Source organism: Phaethon aethereus (genome assembly GCF_964289735.1).
Source record: "Phaethon aethereus genome assembly, chromosome: 2".
Classification (NCBI taxonomy): domain Eukaryota; kingdom Metazoa; phylum Chordata; class Aves; order Phaethontiformes; family Phaethontidae; genus Phaethon; species Phaethon aethereus.
The window spans coordinates 138,850,667-138,870,391 of NC_138582.1; the positions used below are offsets into that span (position 1 = coordinate 138,850,667).

General features: G+C 41.8%; 1 protein-coding gene across 1 annotated transcript in view; it reads left to right on the top strand.

The window, feature by feature from the left end:
- Positions 1-5,068: 5,068 nt before the first annotated feature.
- The window catches only part of CRPPA (CDP-L-ribitol pyrophosphorylase A), a gene marked incomplete at its 3' end in the record, with an annotated part of 125,786 nt that continues 111,129 nt past the window's right edge, over positions 5,069-19,725 (top strand). The window contains exons 1-2 of the mRNA XM_081996361.1: positions 5,069-5,479; positions 12,401-12,680. Of these exons, the coding sequence (XP_081852487.1) occupies positions 5,313-5,479; positions 12,401-12,680 (447 nt within the window). The 5' untranslated portion in view covers positions 5,069-5,312. The remainder of the gene's footprint in view (positions 5,480-12,400; positions 12,681-19,725) is intronic.

A 19,725-nucleotide genomic window follows, 5' to 3' on the forward strand; every position in this document is an offset into this window, starting at 1 on the left:
TAGTTTTGATTTTTTCAACATTCCACTATCTATTATATTGCTTCAAGCTGTACGTTCCCTATGACACGATATTGACTTGGGAACTGCTGTCACCACAGAGCAAATACTCTGAGAGTATAAAAAGACTGAAAGTAATACAAAGACTGAAACAGCGAACATGTAAGTCAGTCCAAAGGGACTATGTGGAGGGTCGTTAGGTCTCAGGCACAGGCAACAAGTAAAAGATTGTGAAAAGCATAAAACCGTTACACAGCTAGCTTTTCTAGTGATCAGTTGGAACTGAAATAAAATATCTGGAAACAAAATGCCAACCCAGACTATGCTTTCTAAAGTTTTTTTTTTTTTTTCATATATAGATGTAGAAATGATGATAAAGCCTAAGACTTTGAGACGTCAATAAACTGCTACAAATAGACATTCAAGATGAAACCTGAAATACTGTCTTTTTGGGAACTTTCTACTCTCTTCACATATGCAAAGAACCTGTGTCTGTCTCTGTAAACAGTGACTTCAAGAGAGACAGTTATTGGTAACTTAAAGAAAGCCACGACTGCTATCCTACTTGAACAGAAAAACCCTCTAAAAAGAACTGACATACCACTTGCTTCCTTACAGCTCTGGATGTTCATTTTATGGCTTGCCACCACTGAAGTAACAACTTATATATCTGGATAAAATTAGTGAAATAGAATCCTGCAAACACAAGATTCTAGCTAAAAGCCTGTATCACTGCTCACCATGCAGCAGATATAGTGTTAGATGCAAGAATGGCTCTCAGATTTTAAATATTTTTAGCTTTATGTTGTCTTTTAAAGATCTTGCACTTCCACAGCAGGAAGCAGTGTATTGGTTTTTTTGCAAATTTTTTTTTAAAATTCACTTTAATTTGCAAAATGTTTCTTGATTGCATGCATTTCCCTTTAAAACACATGGTATTGAACATTGCTGCTGGTCAAAAAAAGGTAAATTCATCTTATTTTGCCTGCATTAAAAAGAAAATGCTTCAAGAGCTTAGAAATGACTTTGAGAGACAGACAATTTCTCAGTTAATTTATAGCACATTTACAGAAGACTCAATTGCAATTTTAAATTCAGAGATTTTACTCTTTCTTTCATTTTTTAAAAAAAACCTTTCAGTATGGTTTCTACCACTCCAATAACTTAACGTTCTCTGGAAGCACTATTATGAGTTTCAGTCATAGAAAGAGACACTTTTTTTTCCCCAGCAGTTTACATTTTCAGGTGAACTTCACTTCTGTAATTTGATTCCAATTTGTATATATCTTCTTTTTTCAATAAAAAAGAAAAAAAAATTTTCAAACATGTGATTGGCATATTTACTGTATAATTGCAAACTACTGCTGTGGTTTCAGATGTTATACCCCTGCACAGAAATGACAGATTAGCCTGCTCTTTACTTGCTTTGAGGTGAAAATACTGCCTGTCTTAAAAACCATGTAAAATTGTTCTCCCAGTATGTGTGGGTTTACTTTTTACCCCACTTCAAGTGTTTATATATGAGCATGCACATATGTGCACAGTAACCAAATTATTACATTGATTCAATAAAACATGCAAAATGGAACTGAAGCAAATTATGTATTCACAAAATGCCACTGTGTTTCATTGCATGTTATTATCAAAGGAATATTAAAAAGATGTAAAAATGAAAAATCCCAATTTTTCTTAACAAATCTAAGACACAGCATAAATTGATAATGATGTTAAATATGCTCTTCCTTCTGCCTCATTGTCTAAGAACACAGAAAATAAAAGGAGGAACAGCAGAAACAAGCTCAGTCTAACCAAGACCCCAAGAATCTATACTGAAGGGCTTCTTGAAGAACTAACAGGTGCTATCAACACAAGACAAGAATCTTTTGACTATGTGGGGAATGTGGAAAGCAGGAAAATTTCTGAAGCATCTGATGTTCAAGTGCAGCCAAAAGCAGCTTCAAAGTGCTATTTGGTTGGATCACCAAATCTCACCATAAATATACAACATATTTGATGACACTGAAGTCTGCATCCATCAAAGTTATTATCAAATATAATTTCTTCTGGACAGATCAAGCTTTGTCCACCTAGCATAATAAGGAAAATAAGCTTCAGAACAAGAATGGAACCAATATTGGCACGTGATCCTCCTTCCTCACTCTCTCTTGCCATTTTATCCTTCACAAAATAAATTCATATGCATGAAAAATTAAGTAGGGAAACAGTGGCTGGGCAAGAAAGAATGTACAAGGCACAACAGGCTGTTGGAGTAGGGGAAAAAGTGCAAAACCATAATGTCAAGAAGGAAGGGGAAAATAGTTCTGAAGGTTGCGTTTGTGAATGTTCTACTTACCTACCCCTCAGAACCAATGTAGAGTGACCATGGGAACTAAAAAGGCCTTATTTTGCTCCTTATAATAATGCAAACAAGAAAAATGACTGGAAAATGATCTACACTTGGCTAGATTAATGTCTGTGTTCTTTATGAATGGAATTATGAAGACTTGAGTCAGGAATTCAGAATATCTGTTACACTGAAAAAAAAGGGAATGTTGCAGAACAACGTGCCATGAATGTGTTTGTATAGAACTGCTGCGAGAAAAAGTCAGAATAATGTAACTTATGCGATCTAAGATGATTGGGGACACTGGAGGTGCCTACCTTAAGAAGAAAAATTCATTTTAAGCATCTGATAACAAAGAAGTGACGCTGAATGGACAGCAATCTGCACAGAGGGGAAGAGTCAGGGCAAACTTGGAAGTCCTGAAAAGAGACAACAGACAAATGTATGTCAGCAGTCAGGAATTAGGTGTAGGGAAATATTTTTCCAAAGATCCACTGAAAAGGAAATGAAACAGGTAAACACAGTTTCTGAGTCAATGGACTATCTAGAAGAAATCCCACATGATAAACAGTCCTGAAGACAATGAGACCAACACTTGTTAGGGGGAAGGCAGTTCAACTTCTAGCCAATGCTTTCACTGGTGAAAAGGGTCTCCATTACAAAAGTTTTTCAGCAATCTGTGTAACTTATATTCTTTCCTCTTTTTTTTACATGCATGATTCCTTCAATGCCCATGATAATACATTTGTTCCTTACAGAAGCTTTTGGAGACATCATTACCTAGAAGGCACATCATTATGTTTGCATTTAAAATGTTTTCCTTTCTTTGTCATCAGTCCCTCTCATGTTTCACTGCATGGTACAAGCTGATGTGATTTCTGTTCATTGTCTTTAACTGTCAAGACACCTCTGCATGTAAAGTGCCTATGTTCTTCACTGTACTGTCCGATTTTCCAGGACTTCCCTGCTATTGCAGGTATCAAGGGTATATGTGAACTCTGCCTTTGCCAGCAGGGAACACTTCACTCCTATTGTATGACTCCTACTTAATGATGCCTCTGTAATCCCATATGACCATTTTACCCCAGTCCAGCTGGCACTGGCAAAGCATCCCAGCTGGGACATAACACATGTCCTTCCATGCTGCTTTTTCAAACAGACCTACTGCTCAGAAAAGTCTCTGTATGTGTTCTACTTAGGTTCCTCTTAACACAACTAAAAGAAATCTGAAAAGCTGTAAATAAGTTACTGTCTCAAAGATAGAAAGGTCAAAAAAAAAACCTGCAGACTCTAAAGCCTCTGGTTCTTTTAGGACAGCCTGCATATAAGACACTGATTTTTTCCTAAACATAATGTCAAAGAGGACAGTGTTAGGGCCCTGAATGCACCCACCTTCAAGAAGTTTAGTTGGCTGACTTAAGGAGATTAGCTTGCCAAGCCCAAAGGCAGCTCTGCCAATAATAAGAGCTGTTACGAAGAAAGCCAGAAGCAAGGGCCTGACCCTTCTTTCCTCCTTTTCCTTTAGGAGCTACTTTTAAGCAGAGTCTTTATTGTTGGCCCCCTATGTCTGCACCTGGTCTGGTGCCTCCCTGACCTTGATCCGCACCCACTGACTCCTCTGTCTGGCTTGCCCTGGGACCCGCCACCTCACTGAGATGGTGCCGGGTGATCACTGGACTATGCCTGACCCCAAGGGCCCGATCCTGACCCTGACTCACGCTTAGCATCCTGGGTCCTTGTTGGCAAGGCTACTGTTCTTGCCTGCCTTGACACCACGCTCTGCTCCAGGCTCCCCTTCCCTTTTGGAGCGGCTGGCCCTCACTGCTCCCCGATAAGCAACAAAAAAGCTCACAACACTTCTTTAGTTTGCAAGGCAATCTTTACAGCAAGATGTCCAAAACTTTCAAATGAGGACAGAGGGTAGCAACAGTATTTAAATACACTCAAGTTACAGCCTAGGACATACAGTGAAGACAGACATATCAACCCAAGAGCCGTTTTGCTGATTATCGTGTGACCTGATGCCACGCTTAGCAAGCCTCCTCTGCCACCTAATGGGTATCAGCCCTGGGAACTTTCCCATCCACTTCTCTCGGCTACCGCCTACAGTAACATCATAAGATGAGCTGGAACATGCCGGCTTCTACCCGTAAATTGACTGCCACTATTTCAAACTCTCCCTCCTAGGTATAAGGGCAACATACACCAGATTTCGGTAGGCGTTCCCAGACAGCCTGTGGAGAAGCAGTCCTCTCACAGCCTGGGCTCGCATGAAGACACAGGACCGCCTTCCCCTCGGCTCCAAACACCGGGTATTTATCGCCTCAGTGAAAAAGGAGGCATCCCGCCCCCATCAGCGCAACCCGAGCCGGGTCACGCAGCAGCACCGCCTCACGGCCTCTCCCTTCGGGGCGGGAGGAATGGGGCGGGGCGCCCCCCACAGTCCCCGCAGCAGGACAAGACAGGACGCCCCGCCCCGCGTCCACGCGGCGCCTAACGACCCCTCAGCTGCGCGCGCTCTGCGCGGCCGGCAAACTACTCGGCCTCGTCGCAGGTGGAAGCAGCCCGGCCCGGCCGCGCATGCGCTGTGCGCAATGACCCGCGCGCCGGGCATTTAAAGGGCCGATGGCTGGGGTATCCGGCCTGTGCTGCTGTGTGCTTGCTGTGTTCCTGCAAGGGTGCCCCAGGCGGGCGGACGCACGCACCCTCCGGGGTCTAGGCGCATACCGCAGGGCTGCACGGCCGTGCCTGGGCCCGCATGCCTCTGCGGGGCGTCGCCTAGCGCGGGGTGGGCGACGAGTAGGGCCTGGTTCCCGCTGGGGGGCAGGCGAGCGGGCGGGCGCTGGATTCTTTGGATTGCGGACGTCGCGGGCAAATAAAGCTCGCGGGCGGTCGTGCAGTCCTGGCCGCGTTCCCTACTGTTGGGGGGCGGGGAGGGCGAGGAGCGGAGCAGTCGCGGCGCCCCGCGCAGATGGAGCCCTGCAGCCGGAGCCGCGACGCCGGGCCCGCAGTTACGCCGGTGGCGGCTGTGCTGCCGGCGGGCGGGAGCGGGGAACGCCTGGGTGGCGCCACCCCTAAGCAGTTCTGCGCCGTGCAAGGGAGGCCGCTCGTCAGCTACACGGTGCGGGCGATGGAGAGGTAACGAGGCAGGCGCTGCTCGGCTCCCCTTCCGCGCCCTGCGGGCCTTCCCCCTCCGCCGCCTGTGGCCTGGCCGCTGGCTCTTGCCGGCCCTCGCCGTACCCTCAGTCCCTAGAAAGCTTCTGGCAGCCGCCCTCGGCCTCATGCCCAGGGCGGCCCCGGTGCGGTCGCCCCTCGGAAAGTTTGGTTTTGCGTTTCGGTGGGATCTCCTTCCTTCCCCGCCCAGTCAAAACCTGTAGTAAGTGACAGGGTGGCTGGGAACGCCAAGGCCTGGTGCAGAGCGGGGGTGCTGTGGCTGGGGAGGGGTAGGGGGCGAGAGCTGGGTGCTCTCCCCCATCCCAGCCCGGCCTTGTCACTGCCACCCCGGGCGGCTCTCCTCTTTCCCCAGCGCTGCGGATGCCTTGAAATGTATAGTTTTCCATGGCTGCTGGAGGTCTGTTCGAGGCCCTCAGCCTCGAAGCTCGAGGGTTTCTGTAGCTGTAGTGGCTGGTTTGGTGAGCTTTAAGCCTATCATAGCTGTTGGAGATGGTCAGAATATGATCCCCAGGCCTGGAAAAAAAAAAAATCTATTCTGCTGTAGCCATTGGAGATGGGTTTAATAGTGTGTTGAGGCCTCGAAAAAAGATCTGCTCTTCAGAGAGGTGGTCTACAGTGCTGCATTATTATTCACTGTTATAGTCCATGGTGGAATTCCCTGCCTCAGCAGGAAGCTTAAATGCCCCCTTGGCTTTAATATATAATTATTGGGCTAGAAGCTGATAGCTCACGTAGCGTGAGGCTGCATGTGTAACTTTTCTTTGTTTACGCTGGAGCAAAGAATTTAAGTAATGGCATATCTTAGCAGTCAGGTTTTTCCTTTTCATAAGACTGTTGAGTTCTAGGCATGTGACTGACAGTTAATATATTATTGTCAAATGTTAACATAATGTATGTCTTGTACCTAGTGTCACTTGAAACACTGTGGGTAGGAGTGGAGTGTCAGATGTATTCTGGATGTTTTGTAGTAACTTGTAGAAAAACAAACCTTTAGATTTTAGAGGGAATAAATGGGAAGGAGTGGAGGGTGGTGAAAAGAAATGGAATTGCCAACATCTCCCAAAGTTCTTAACTCATGGAAACTTGTACAACATCTAAATTGGGACTTTTTTTCCATTCCCACCCAGAGAGGCTTCCCTCAGGTCACTTGTTACTTTATGAAAGAAATATTGCTTGTTTTCTTTATTTAATTTTCAACAGCAGCCAGTCACAAAGCTAAAGACATCAGTAAGCAAAACCTCCAATCCAAAACTTGTCACAGCTGTAACTTCTGCCAAAATGTCATGGGAATCTACAGAGAAGAATAATATCCTCACTCAGTGTATTGGAGACCTGGAAAAGAGAACAGAGTGAGGTTTGGGAAGGAAATTATATTCATAGGAAAATAAAACATTATTAATTAAAAAAAAATCTTTAGTTTTTGCTGCCAGTAAGCTCTGGGAAAATAACAGTTCTTTGAGCAACAGTATTATATTTATGTCCTAAAGCTGCAAAAAATTAGAAAGTTGAATTCTAATTGTACAGTCCAACCAGGCGCATGATCCCAAGTTGATTGTGAGAGTAACAACCTAGTGCTTTCGCTTAATTTTAGGAGTGCAATAACTGGTGCCAGTGCTCTCACAGGCAGAGCTTTCTGCCATCTCTGTACTGAATTGGAATGTTGGCTGGTATGTATGTGTATGGGGAGTTGGGAAGAGATGCACTCTAAAGCTCGGAATGGCTTTCGTTGTCATCTCAACACTTCTGATTCTGAAACTGCAAAGGAGGTACCTCGTTTGTTCTTTGTGCAAATGTATGCGCAAAAATGTAATACTGAGGAACTGCAGCTTGTCACATAATCTGTCACCCAGAACTGGCAGACTTTCTGTTTAGCTTGATACTGTCTTCTGATGTCTATTGTTTACCTGCTGTAATTGACTCATTGGCCTGTAACTTCTATTAAACTGGTTACCTCAGCAGCTGCAGCTATTTTTGAGCTTTTTTAATCTGGGAAAAATGTAGCAGCATATAGGCAGAAATACATGAGCAGATCAAGAATTTGCAGCTGCTTTGCATGTGCTTTTTAAAAATCAGGAGAAAAAGATTTTTACACTGTTCAACTGAAAGCAGTGAGCATCTTAAATATTGATGTGGAAAAACTGACAGATGAGACAAGAGTAGACATGAATGAATAAGCACTGTTGCAAAGGGTGACATAGGATGACAGCATGTAGAATGTTGGCCTGCCAATATTAATCAAAGATGATGCCTTTAGGAAGAGGAGGTGAGGAAAAATAGTGTGAGGAGAAATGATTGGTTTGAATTGCCAGTACGGTGGTGCTGATAGGGAGGTCAGGTCCTACCTTGAAGGTAAAATTAAAGTGTGTTGGAGAATTGAAATGTCTGTTTTCCTCATTGGATTTGTTTCTGCTTTTGTTGAACTAAGGAATGCTTTTGCACTAACAGAACTAGAATGGCATTCCTTCTTTTTGCTTCTGTACAAACTGGTAGGGGGGGTCTTCCTTAATTTTAATTTATGTGTGTGTATATTTGTTTATAATAGGACTCTTCCAATTCCTTTTCTGAGACAAGGAGGAATCTCAGCTCTGTGTGCACATGTGCTCACATATTTTACTAAAGTTCTAGGGAGGGAAACAGACTAAGGTAAAGGTTGACTTTAAAAAAATTGTGGGACAAGTAAGTTGCTGCTATTCTTGCTGTGCTCATTTCACCAGTTTTTGAAAGTACAGTGAGAAGTTATGAAGGAGGAAAGCAGAGTTAATATATTTACTGGCAGAATAAAAATTTTCCATAAATGTTTCAGACAGCTTTGTTTACCTTGTTTAGTGTAATGTAGTCTTTTAGAACAGGTGAGGTGGCCTGATGTGGCGGGGGGGGGGGAATCACCTGAGGGAAGCTTCCAAACAATCGCCTCTTTGGAAGGGTCTTGTGGTGTTTATTTGCCAAGTATTTTTTCCCATTGGCTGATGCATGTTCACTGTATCTACAGGTCACACAATTACAGTTTTGTTAAATGTATCTGTTGTGATAGGTTTTTTTTCCCCAGTTATCATTAGCTTATTCTTGAAATTGCTTATGAGTTAAAAATAATCATAGCGAACAATCCAATTGTTTTAACTTTTTGAAGGTTATCTTTGTTATTTTCTGTGACTAATAAAGAACACTTTCAAGAAAAAATGTGTATCTTCTGTGCATGAGATGCTCAAAACTTCCTTAATGCACCTGTGAAACTTTTTAGACTTAAAAGCTCCCTGCTTCCATTTTTGTACTTTGTAAAAGTAAAAGATTCATGTATATTCATATTTTTTCGTATATCAATAAAGTCGTAACAAAGCTTAGAGAGCAAAAGGAAGCTATGCTTGCATTCTGCAAATGCATTTTGTTCTTGACAGTTTTTTCATTTGGTGCTTGAATAAGATGATCAGCAAAGTAATATAATGATTCATCTTGTACCTCTGAAGAGTTTCTTTGGCAGTGAAAGATCATGTCTTGCACTAAAGCCATCTCAGCAGTGACTGCCTGGTTCTGGCCTTGTTCTGCCGATAAAACTTGCTCATTTCAGAACATTGTGTGTTCAGTAGGTTGTTATTGGCCTGAGTAAGAGTTGCAAGAAACTGAGTGTGAGTATTTAAGTCTTATGCCAGATTTCAGGCTCAGCACTGGTTTACATGTGAGTGAACTGATAGAGGGTTAAACCTCCGTCACATCTGTACCTGAGCATGCCATTTAGGTGATACACTCTCGGAGCATAACTCATTATTTCATTTCCTCTGCAGTCTGTGTTGTGAAGTCATGTAATAGCTTAATCTGTTGCTGAGTTAATGAGCTCCTTTACTTTGAGTTCTAGCTCAACTAATATAAATGTATGTACTTTTATTTGAAATTTAATGAAACAGTACTGTTTTTTACTAGGCAGCTGGTTTGTCTGTCTGGAGGTGATGAGAGGACAGCTGCAGGAAACAAGCATATAGTCCTTTTCTGCCTCATTGTTTTCCTTCTACTAATGTTGAGGTCCTCCCAAGGCAGTTGTAAAATGATTATAGCTGGGGTTGTTACTTTGGTTTCATTTGATCAGACTTGACTTTCCATTTTAGTGCTATAGTTCTAGAATTCTGTATTTAAGGCTTGTTAAAGCGCATTGGGGTACAGTATTCTGATCTTTTTCATGCCTTGTGCTGATTCTTTCTGAAGGTTGCGTTATCTTGGTCTAATGTTACAATTACAAAATGGGAAGGGTGTTTACTATTTTAAACTGGTTTTGAGCAGGTCCTGAGCTTCTTATTATTTTAATATGAAATCTTTCTGAAGAAAAGAGTGTGACAGATTGAGGGAGGAAAAAAAATCCATTTACTGCCAGATTGAGTGTATATTGATATCTTTCTACTTCATTAAAACACTTTGCAATGTTTCCATAAGCAGATCTTTGAAAGAGTAAGCACCGGTGTGGTGCACAGTTCTCACTCATGAGAATTTGTAGCTTACTTTACTGAATTAGTGCTTTTCACGAGTTTTGATGGGCTGCGTTAGGCTTCAAAGCCTAAGCCGTTCTAGTACCTCATCAATCTTGAAGGATACCTTTTATACTCTTGTACGAATAGGTTGCATCCCTTAAATCCCAGCTCTAATTATAGAACATTAGTCCAGAATGAGTTTAAGGAGGACATACTCAAGTTTATAAATGTGTTTATCCAGACACAGGGTGGAGCTGTGACCGCATCCTGTCACTTTTGCGTGTATTGTATCACTGGAGGCCTTGAGCCATTCCACCCGCCCTGTGCAGAGATTTATCATAGGCTGCCCAATACTTCTGTTCTCTTCTCTTTGCTTCTCAGAAGATGCTGTGTACTATCCAGTTGCCTCATAATCTTTCATTTGACTCCAGAATAGGAAATGTCAGTGCTTTTCTTTCACAGTCACTAGTGAATGTGCAGACTGTCCACTGTTTCTGGGAACTATAAGGCTATAGTCTTTCTGCAAATACAAGTGCAGAGCTCTTATTCTCATTTAGTGTGAAATAGCTCTTCTTGAATTTTGCTTTATTTAAATGACTGACTCTCAATATTCAGAAGAACCACCGAGATGAAATTAATTAGTTTGCCCTAGTTCCAAGTTGAAGTCATGCAAAGGTGCTAAGTTTTGTGGCTAAATATAAGACTATGCCAGAACTCATTTGAGAGATTTGAAAACCTTTTGATGAACCTGTGGTGAGTGACAAGTTGAAATGAGACTTGAAAACATATGACTTCAGATTTTACATTTGAACAACCTCAATACTTAAATGCTGAGCATATGTTGGTTTGGCTGTATTTTCTGCCTTTGTTAGTACTAAAATGAACATAAGGACAAATATTTTTATTCCATTTATTTTATTTTTAATAGTTGTTTTAAAATTCATTGAAATAATTTTCCATGGAGTTCTGTTAATTCCAAAAAACCATACAGAAGGTGGAAGCTGCTCTGTTGTTTCACGTCGTTCTAGGGGAGTGGTTTGTATCACAGATGACTTTGCTTTTGGAGTAAGGATAGTTCCTAGGCAGTGCCTTCTCATGTGTTATTGCAGAAACCAATACCTTGAGTCCGTGTATTCCTGAACTGTAAATTTCTTACTCTTATTTTTCTAACTGGAAGTATTTAGTATCTTAGTCTGTCTTGTGTCTGCAGAATTATTTTCAATAACTTTACTAGTTTTTAGTTGAGAGAATATACTGTACTTGTCTCCCTAATTGGATGTATAGCTACACATGAGTAATTTTACTATAGTAAATAGTAAATTGGTTTTGTAATCATTGCTCATCTGACGAGTTTCTTGTCTGTCATGCTAAAACACCCTCCTGTCATCTGTGGAGACACAGAAAGGAAATAAAACAATTTTAAATCCTTTTTTGTGCTCTGTACATAGCATTTAGGAAATAAGATGCTCAAATAGCTGGATTTGAATTGTGGTATTTCCATTATTTTGAAGTACAGTATGCCACATGGGACTATAATTTGTATTCCTAGGTCTTTGACACAAGTATGACTTCAGCCTAACTTCAGTTATGACTGGTTTTAATCTTGTGGCTTGTGGGTCACTCTCCCCCCACACCACCTTCTCAATTGTAGAACTAGGCTGATACCAACAGTAGAAGCTTGAAGTTCTGTAAAAATATGCTTTTCATATTATGGTAACTTTAGCTAGCATAGCTATGTTTTTACATTTTGCTAGCTTCCTAGAGCAGAAACTGTCGTGTGTGTGTATATATAATGTAGACTTTTTTGCAAACTACAAGTATAATGTTTTGTGTCAATATTCAAGTATCACACTTTTGATTCATTAACAATCTGTCAGTTACTGCTCATGCCTGTCTTGATAGTGATCTTCATTTCAGAGTTTTTTTCTTATTCACTTGTACACAGTGTACTGCACAGTAGAACATGGAGTATTCCAGGTCCCAGGATTTAACAATTTATTGTAGACTGAATTTAGAGAAAGCTAAAGTAACAGACTGTATCTGATTCGTTTAGAAGTTACATTTGAAACTAGGAAGGAGGCTAGAGTAAGAAATGTTTTGAAGGCTTTTCAAAGGCTTATCAGAAGGTGGTGGTGGTTGTTTTTTTTTTTTCACCCCTACACCCCGCCCCCCCCCCCAAACTGGTTTTTGTAAGCAAGTCCCTTCCCAGAATTCTAGTTTACTTTGGTTGATGTCCATGTGTTGATAGAGATCCTTTAGATGTGGAGTGTTAATACACACACAAAAAACATGGACTTGAGTACATTGAGAGATGCTTTATTTAGGCATCTTGCATTTCTTTTGATATGAATTTCTTTCTTTTATGGAGATATCTGTACTTTTTTTTTTTAGTCATTCATGTCTACTTTCTCTGTTTTTATACTGTTTCTTCTAGGATAAGTTGGATATCTGACATTATTGTGGTGGTCTCTCCAGAAAATATTGAAACAATGAGGTCTATCATTGAAAAATATGGCCACAGAAGAGTTACCATAGTAAAAGGTGGAATAACTCGTCACCGCTCAATTTTCAATGGACTGAAAATATTTGCAGAGAATGGATTTTCCAACCATCCACTCCAGAAACCAGAAGTAGTGATTATCCATGATGCTGTGAGGCCATTTGTTGACGAAGATATTCTTTCAAAAGTAGTTATGGCTGCTAAAGAGCATGGGGTATGTACTATACAGCAATGCAACTCTTCAATGTTCTTTATACTGTACAGTGTAAAATCATGATTGATAAATAAGGACTTTTCTAGCAATTCTATTTATGTATTATGTTGATTAAGTAGAACAAATTCAGGATCCCTGTTATGTGGAGAGGTCAGATGGGGGAGGGAGACATTTTTTAAATGCCGCAGGTGTTATTTGCTATGGGGGATAATTATTGCCATAGAGACTATCAGTAAGAGATTGAATTAATAAGCAATTTGTTAGTTGAAAGGTAGATTACATAATGATAGTTTACCTTTTTTCTGTGAAGAATTCTCACTTAATGCTAGAGTAGTTCAATTAATGATTACTAATAATAGCCAAAGAGTACGGCATTGGTTGACTTGCACACTTTATCTGTTTTCATCTCAAATTTATATGCAAATTCTGAATAAGTGGCAAGAGAACTATCTCTGTATTAATGCTAAATTTTTCTAGAATCTGTAAGCATTGCAAACTGTAGGTTGGAGATCTTCCTGGTCATCACTGCATCTGAGGACTGGGAATATTCACAGGAACCAGCAAGATTTCTGAGAAAGTGATATGTGAAGGGGAAGAGTTGGTAGGAGCTGTGTTGTGCAAGTAGAATGGTAGAGTTATTAAAGGCATTCACTAGCAACAAGAGGAACTGGCGGATAGACTGACTATCTTAATAGAGATGTAAGAAATCATGATGTAGCCACAGGCTTGTTTGTACAATTTGCTATCTTTACCTTGTATTTCAGTGCTCCATTAATAAGTTAGTAGAATGCTTCCCTACTTTAAGGACATGATTTGAGGTAGAAGTCATTAATGACAGCAGATTGTTTGGGTATTAGAAAGCTAGGAAAACCTACTGCTGCTTATCTTTTCAGGAAATGAGGTAAAAGATAAGCTAATTGACAGATGATATGCAACTTTAACAGTGTAATAGAGAGTCCAAAGAATTGTGGTATTTCCTTAGCTCTCCTCAACCTTTTTTTTGAAAGCTCATGGTGTAGAAGGGGAATGTATGACTTGTTAAAATATTTATTTTGAAAATGATATTATGTGAGGTCTCTCAGAACCTTATGTTGGAAATCTAAATATATTGAGCTTCTTACTAGTAGGCCTGTACTTTTGTAGAATGTCTTAATGAGAAATGGCAATAAAATAGAAGCTTTGCTCTATGGTTTTCAGTGATAAAGAGCATAAGTTTCCAGTCATTAAAACTTAAATTCCATTAGAATTTTAACAAGGTTTTTGACTTTTCTCATATAGCAGAAAATGGCATTCCTGACTTGATTCTCTGCCAAAGACTTTAAAATAGATCCCCTTTGTAAATCTGCTCCAAGTGTGATTCTTGGAGTAGTAGAAGAGTGGGGTTAATTGTACTGATGTTGAGTTGAAAAGAGAATAGCATGTCTTTGCTATTGTTACGATATATCTCATTTGTCTTTGTTTAATTTTTTACTTGTTCACTCTCTCTTGAAACTTGTGTGATTTTAATGTAATATTTTTTCCTGGCTTTCTTTTTAATTGGGTGTTAGACAGTTTCAGTAAAACAGTAGAGAACCAAGGGAATCTTCATTGACCTTTCCAAGGAAGTGTACTTTATCTAGTTCATCTGAACCTCTGACTGATAAGTATTTCCTTACCTAGATCACTGAAGTATTATTTGGTCTCAAAAACATGATCTACATTTGTCATAGTCTTTTCCATTGTATAATGTCATCTGAAATGTGTGTGGTATTTATTTGCTCTCTTGTGGCTTGGATCCATTGAATTCAGTGAGTCTAGGTCATCAGAGAACTGGACTCCAAAAGCTGTTGGCGGTGGTTGTTAGCTGAAAACGTAATTGAATTAAGGAACATGAGAAGAACTTCTTTTTATGTAACAAGTTGGAAAAGCTTCCTGCCAGAGCAAGGTGGCTATCTTTGCTTGACAACTACAGAATTCTGAAGAACTAAATGACTGGAAAGCTAAGACTCTTTTTCAAGAGACATGCATGGTTTTGAATATCAGAAAAAATTTGATTGAGAGAAGCTATCATCTTTAATTCTTATAGTCAAATTCTTTGCATATCTAAAAGGGAGTAAATTCTTCAATCTTTCAGTACAAAAAGTAATTACTTCCTTTTGCATTATGTAGAAAGGTAAAAAACCTGGCAGAAACATCATATTAAATCACTACTGTAAGAGGGGTAATGCTGTATTGTTGTTCATCTGCATACCATATAGATAGCATAATTATGAGAAGCTTTAATGTTCTTTAAAATGGCAATTGATCAAGTAAGTTACTGCACTTCTAACTGCCAGTTGTCAGACAAATAAACTGCTTTATTACACTTACTAATCAGTTTGTTATTTGCCTGTAGGAATCAAAATGTACACCTTATCCAGAACTAATAAATTATGCCTTAAATCCCCTAAACAATCCCTTGATTATGTGAAAATATTACTTTGTAACCAATTAAATTCCATTTATGTTTTGGGGGTAATTTTGTAATTAAAATTACATGTTTCTAGAAACAAATTCTTTATTGCTAGTAAAAGTTGGGGAAAATGGAAACTTCAGAAGGCATCAGTCCAAAGCCTCTAGCAATATCTCATTGCCAACATTGCATTTTAAACAACATAACTAAAAAGAAAAATGCTTACATAAAAAATATCAGGAAAGCGGGGGCAACTTGTCAGTTCTGCTATTGAGAGTTAAAAAAAAAGGGGCACATACAGTCAAAGGCTCCTTCTCTTTTTGTAGTTAACTATACTTTCAAATCTAGTTTATAATTCTTTGAAAGCACTGAATCAAAATGGCATTCTTAAAAGCTGATTTCTGGAAGCTGTCTAACATCATTACTTTATTCTCAGCTTTAGCAAGGATCTGAACAAAGCATACATGCCCATGCAGATGTACAGTGCTACTCAGTCTCATGGACTCTTATTCACATACACAATCAGTCAAAATAATACCCCCAGACAGAAAATGCTACATATTATGCTGATTCTGTTTCTGTCTCAGAGTTTACTCAGACTCAGTGCTGTGGTTATTGGCCTTATTGTTTCAGACGGCTGGAGCAGAAAACACGTACCTGTACACATACTGTTCTTTCACCCAGTTAGTGATAAAATAAAATGCTTTATGTGTGATTGTGTTGCATTGCGACAACTATGACGTAGTTGCCATCACAGAAACATGGTGGGATGCTTCTCATGACTGGAGTGCTGCAATGGATGGCTATAAGCTCTTCCGAAGGGATAGGCAGGGAAGGAGAGGCGGTGGGGTGGCTCTGTGTGTTAGGGAGTGTTTTGATTGCATAGAAATCGAAGATTGTGAAGACCAAATGGAGTGCTTGTGGGTAAGGATGAGGGGGAAGGCCAATGAGGCAGATATCCTGCTGGGAGTCTGTTACAGGCCACCCAACCAGGATGAAGAGACGGATGAGACATTCTATAAGCGACTGGCGGAGGTCTCGCATTCGCTGGCCCTTGTTCTTGTGGGGGACTTCAACCTACCGGACATCTGCTGGAAGTATAACACGGCAGAGAGGAAACAGTCGAGGAGGTTCCTGGAGTGTGTGGAGGATAACTTCCTGACACAGCTGGTGAGTGAGCCCACCAGGGGAGGTGCCTTACTGGACCTGCTGTTTACAAACAGAGAAGGACTGGTGAGAGATGTGGTGGTCGGAGGCCGTCTTGGGCTTAGCGACCACGACATGATAGAATTCTCGGTTGTGAGGGAAGTAAGGAGAGGGGTCAGCAAAACTGCTACCATGGACTTCCGGAGGGCAGACTTTGGCCTGTTCAGGTAACTGATTGAGAGAGTCCCTTGGGAGACAGTCCTGAAGGACAAAGGGGTCCAGGAAGGCTGGACAGTCTTCAAGAAGGAAATCTTAAAGGCGCAGGAGCAGGTGGTCCCCATGTGCCGTAAGAAGAGCTGGCAGGGAAGGCGACCGGCCTGGCTGAACAGGGAGATTTTGCTGGGACTCAGGGAAAAGAGGAGAGTTTATCACCTATGGAAGAAGGGCCAGGCAACTCACGAAGAGTACAAGGATCTCGTTAGGTCAAGCAGGGACAAAATTAGAAAGGCAAAAGCCCAGCTAGAGCTCAGTCTGGCCACAGTCGTAAAGGATAATAAAAAATGTTTTTACAAGTATATTAACAACAAAAAGAGAGGCAAGGAGAATCTCCATCCCCTACTGGATATGGCGGGGAACATTGTCTCCAAAGACGAGGACAAGGCTGAGGTACTTAATGCCTTATTTGCCTCAGTCTTTAATAGCCAGTCCAGGTATCTACAGGGTATTCAGCCCCCTGAGCTGGAAGACGGGGATGGAGAGCACAATGTACTCCTCATAATCCAGGAGGAAGCAGTCAAGGACATGCTAAGCCACCTGAACACCCACAAGTCTATGGGGCCTGATGGGATCCACCCGAGAGTACTGAGAGAGCTGGCGGAGGAGCTTGCCAAGCCACTCTCCATCATTTATCAGCAGTCCTGGTTAACAGGGGAGGTCCCAGAAGACTGGAGGCTTGCCAATGTGACAGCCGTCTACAAGAAAGACTGGAAGGAGGATCCTGGGAACTACAGGCCTGTCAGCCTGACCTCTGTACCAGGGAAGATTATGGAGCGGTAGGTCTTGAGAGTGCTCACAGGGCATCTGCAGGACAACCAAGGGATCAGGCCCAGCCAGCATGGGTTCATGAAAGGCAGGTCCTGCTTGACCAACCTGATATCCTTCTATGACCAGGTGACCCGCCTAGTGGATGGGGGAAAGGCTGTGGACGTTGTCTACCTGGACTTTAGTAAAGCCTTTGACAGCGTCTCCCACAGCATTCTCCTGGAGAAACTGGCGGCTCGTGGCTTAGACGGGTTTACTCTTCGCTGGGTGAGGAACTGGCTGGATGGCCAAGCCCAGAGAGTTGTGGTGAACGGCGTTAAATCCGGCTGGCGGCCGGTCACAAGTGGTGTTCCCCAGGGCTCGGTTCTGGGGCCGGTCTTGTTCAGTATCTTTATAGATGATCTGGATGAGGGAATTGAGTGCTCCCTCAGTAAGTTTGCAGATGACACCAAGTTGAGTGGGAGTGTTGATCTGCTGGAGGGTAGGAGGGCTCTGCAGAGGGATCTGGACAGGCTGGATCGATGGGCAGAGGCCAACTGTATGAGGTTTAATAAGGCCAAGTGCAGGGTCCTGCACTTTGGCCACAACAACCCCATGCAACGCTACAGGCTTGGGGAGGAGTGGCTGGAGAGCTGCCCGGCGGAAAGGGACCTGGGGGTGCTGGTTGACAGCCGGCTGAACATGAGCCGGCAGTGTGCCCAGGTGGCCAAGAAGGCCAACAGCATCCTGGCCTGTATCAGGAATAGTGTGGCCAGCAGGAGTAGGGAAGTGATTGTGCCCCTGTACTCGGCACTGGTGAGGCCGCAGCTTGAATCCTGTGTTCAGTTTTGGGCCCCTCACTACAAAAAGGATCTTGATGTGCTGGAGCGTGTCCAGAGAAGGGCAACGAAGCTGGTGAGGGGTCTGGAGCACAAGTCTTATGAGGAGCGGCTGAGGGAACTGGGGTTGTTTAGTCTGGAGAAGAGGAGGCTGAGGGGAGACCTTATCGCTCTCTACAACTACCTGAAAGGGGGTTGTGGTGAGGTGGGTGTTGGTCTCTTCTCCCAAGTAACTAGTGATAGGACAAGAGGAAATGGCCTCAAGTTGCGCTAGGGGAGGTTTAGATTGGATATTAGGAAAAATTTCTTCACTGAGAGGGTGGTCAGGCATTGGAACAGGCTGCCCAGGGAGGTGGTGGAGTCGCCATCTCTGGAAGTGTTCAAAAAACGTGTGGATGTGGCGCTTCAGGATATGGTTTAGGGGACATGGTGGTGCTGGATTGATGGTTGGACTTGATCTTAAAGGTCCTTTCCAACCTAGTGATTCTGTGATTAGCAAAATATGGTGGGTGGCAAGCCAAAACACACCTCTCTCTCCACTGAAGGTGAAGGAGGACTTGGGTGGACAAATAGTCTGATCTGGTGTATACTTGAATGCAGATGGCAATGCTGGAGCGGTTCTGCCTACTCAGTCCTTTCTTTGTTCTTTTTCTATTAGAAACAATTCTGGTTTTATCTCCTCTGTTTTTGCTATATATGGAATATTTTACACATGATCTTTGTCCTCTTTGTTATACTTAATGACTAATGTTAGCTGGCCCTAAAGGCTGCATCAGTAACAGACCATTTTTGATTCATCTTTATACACTGGGTCATCTGAAGTCATCCTGTGCCTGTGTTCTCAGAGGTTCTGTGTTCACTGTATGCTTGATACTTTGTGGGGCTCCTGCTGTCTTGTCAGACACTTGTGCAAAAGCAGAATCAAGAACTGGTGACATATTACCATCTTGACATGACTTTTATTCCACTGATGGAATAAGGTCTGTAGTTTAGTCGACTCTAACTTATGTCAACGTAACAATGAATGTTAATGAATTGTAGGGGTGTTGCAGTGATTTTAGGAGAAAATAACATTTGAAGAGCTACGTTATTGTGAAGATCAGAATCTGTTCAGTATCCCTGAAGCTCTTTTGAATGTGTGAACAAATCAAGCGTGGTTGATTGGAAAGTAGCTATACAACACATTACTCCTTTTTCAACTCTATAGTAATGGATAACTATTGGAAACGTACTGATGCTCCCATAGCTTATGGTGGTGTTGGTCCCATAGAAAGTTACAACCTTCTCAGCCAAATTGTTAATTGTTTTCTGTGTTGAATGGAGAACTAATGTATCGTTAGCAAATCCTTGAAGTCTTTGTCCTAACAAGATGTAGTGTTTGGTGGTGGGAAAGCACTGGTAAGGGGAGAAACAACTCTGTCATTTCCCAGTCTCAATTTAAGTGATTTAGATGATTCATTGCATTCATTATAATCTCCATTTCTTTTTTGCAGCATTTCTGTGGTGTACTAACAGAGCCAGCTGTGCCTAATGCAACTAGTATTTAATCCTTTTTAAAAAGGTGACTTAATTCCACATTTTTTAGTCTCTGGAAGTCTACACATACCAT